This window comes from Scylla paramamosain, chromosome 42, assembly GCF_035594125.1.
Source record: "Scylla paramamosain isolate STU-SP2022 chromosome 42, ASM3559412v1, whole genome shotgun sequence".
Lineage (NCBI taxonomy): Eukaryota > Metazoa > Arthropoda > Malacostraca > Decapoda > Portunidae > Scylla > Scylla paramamosain.
The window spans coordinates 2,510,001-2,512,500 of NC_087192.1; the positions used below are offsets into that span (position 1 = coordinate 2,510,001).

Here is a 2,500-nt window from a genome sequence, read left to right on the forward strand (position 1 = left end):
AACCAAACCTAACCTAACCTAGCCTAGCCTAACCTAACCTAATCTAATCAAACCAATCCCATCCTATCCAAAGCTGACCAAACCTCACAACAACTGTTCCCCACTTTAAAACATCACAGACATGCTGACCAGTAATGTTTCTATAATCTTTCATTGTTTTTTAATGATTAGAGAGGAAGTGTTATTCTATAGTTTTATCCTGAAATTTATTAGTTCTTACCATTCTTCATAAGAACAACAGCAATTAGGCTACAATATTTCTTTAATTTTTGTTTATGTAGCTTTTATAGATGATAATTTATCAGTATGAAATTATGGTATGGTATCTTTCTTCTACTGTGCAGTGCAGGAAAAATAAATGAAAATATGTAACTTTTTTATGTCTAATGTTGTGAAATAATTTCAGGGCCAAGAAGTTTGTTAGTGACCAGAAGAAAAAACTGTGTCGAACAGGAGGTGGTCCTCCAAGTCCAGTCGTCAAGCCAGACCCTGTATTGGAGAAAATCCTTGCTCTCATCGCAGACGAGCTAGAACTGGACCCAAACCACAATGACAGTGACAGATGGCCAACAGGTTGGTTCCATTAAGTAATAAATTTTCTGTTTTACATATCACATTTCTGTTCTTAATGTGATATTGAGTTCTAGTATATTCATACTTGCAAATATTTCAGATGCTATCCTTATTTTTGCAAATTATTCATCACTTTGGAGCAGTGGTTTCGATAATTTTCTTGTTCTTAACCCAGTTTTCATGTAAACTTGATTAATATTATGGGACTCTTTGGTTTGGCTTAATCTGGTAAAATATTTCACCACATGGTCATGCAGCATACTCAGACGACTCTAAACTGTTTTGTAGCATAGAGACCAATTATTCTGTAGACAAAATTGGTGTTTTCATGTAAACTTGCCTTAAAATTAAGAGCTTCCTTGAAAAAATGGTGTGCATGTGCAGAAAATACCCTGATATGATGGACCTACTTTGGTTTACATGGAATCTGTCTGACAGAAGACCCACCCAGACTTGACAAATTCCAGATAAAGCAGAAATTTGTGGCTGATAATAGATCTGTCAAGGCCTTAGAAAATCTGTATTAACCAGAAACCATCTTGTTTAGAGAGGGTTGAACATTATTATGTATCTTGTAACTATATTGCTCGTTCAATGGAAGAGGGTATCCAGTCATATAGTTAAACACTATACTGTAAACAACCATACTGTTACTTTCATTAATGTTATTTGTTTGTTCACAGATGTCACTGTTGTTGTTATTATTAATGAGAAGGGAGAGCAGTTGGATGAGCCGATGGCCATGACTGAACAGCCATCCACAGCATGCTCAGTGCCTATTTTGCTCATGCCTACCAGAGGAAATGATAGTGCACCTGCTGCTTGCACCTCTTTTGTTGAGTCATCGGGAACTGCAGCTTTGCTCTACAGTCCTGCCATCCACAGCACACCTCTTCCTTTAACTTCTAAGGACGTTCGTGGAACTGTAGTGTCATCCTCAAGCTCCTCCAACCACTGTACACCACTTTCTTCAACCTCTGTTGAGGTACCTGCAACAGTAGCTTCAATTTGTAGCACACCTCTTCCTTCCACCTCTGTTTTGGCATCGGTACCAGTTACCTTTCCAAGTGAATTGTCACCAATACAGTCTTCCAGTGCGAGAGGAAAAGTGAGTGGGAAAAAGTTTAAAGCAGAGAAAAGGCAAGTGGAAGACAGTGTTGGCAGAGAGTCCTATGAAATGTTGTCAAAGTTTCAAAAGGAAGAACATGAAATAGTGATGCAAATTCATAAACAAAACTTAGAAAATAAAAAGATGGAAGGGGACTGTCTATGCCAAGCAATGAAAATTATGTCTTCTATACATTCAAGAGTTGAAAACACTGGAAGATGTGCATGGAGCTGCAGGTGCATTTGTAGATTTCTTGGACAATTCTAGAAATGATAAGGCATAAATTTGTTTTGTGGTGTTGCTGTTAGATCAAGATCCAAAGTTTCTTTACTCACCCAGTTTAGTACAAACACTTATAATATATATATATATATATATATATATAGTAATCTCAGTGCTTTGTTTGAGGTATCATTATATTTTTTTGAAATAGTACATGGATTCATGTGATATAGGACTGATTTATTATATAATTACTATATAAGGGCAATGGCCATTGATAACTAGTCTCCTTTTTTACACCCCCAGTTTAGTATAAACACTTAGATAACACTTAGATAATCTCTGTGCTTCATTAGTGATGTGATCATTAAAGGATTTTTTCAATAAGACATACATTCTTGTGATATATGACTGTGATTTATAAATAGAGGTAAAGATCATTAAAACCTTGTCTTTTTCCTCAATATGTATATTTATTTACATTGGATAATAAATTACTATACAGTTAACCACTGAAGTTTTATTACTACACACACACACACACACTAAAACTACAGTATATAATTGATTTTTCCTTTTCTGTTGCAGTAAAATATG

The 2,500-nt window shown here is 35.4% G+C and overlaps 1 protein-coding gene across 2 annotated transcripts in view; it reads left to right on the forward strand.

Annotated features, from left to right (window-relative positions):
* Window positions 1-2,412, forward strand: part of LOC135093305 (uncharacterized) — a 19,608-nt gene extending 17,196 nt beyond the window's left edge. For both annotated transcript variants that reach the window (XM_063992446.1, XM_063992447.1), the window contains 2 exons: window positions 407-573; window positions 1,257-2,412. In XM_063992446.1, the coding sequence (XP_063848516.1) occupies window positions 407-573; window positions 1,257-1,948 (859 nt within the window). In that variant the 3' untranslated portion in view covers window positions 1,949-2,412. The remainder of the gene's footprint in view (window positions 1-406; window positions 574-1,256) is intronic.
* The last annotated feature ends 88 nt before the right edge of the window (window positions 2,413-2,500 follow it).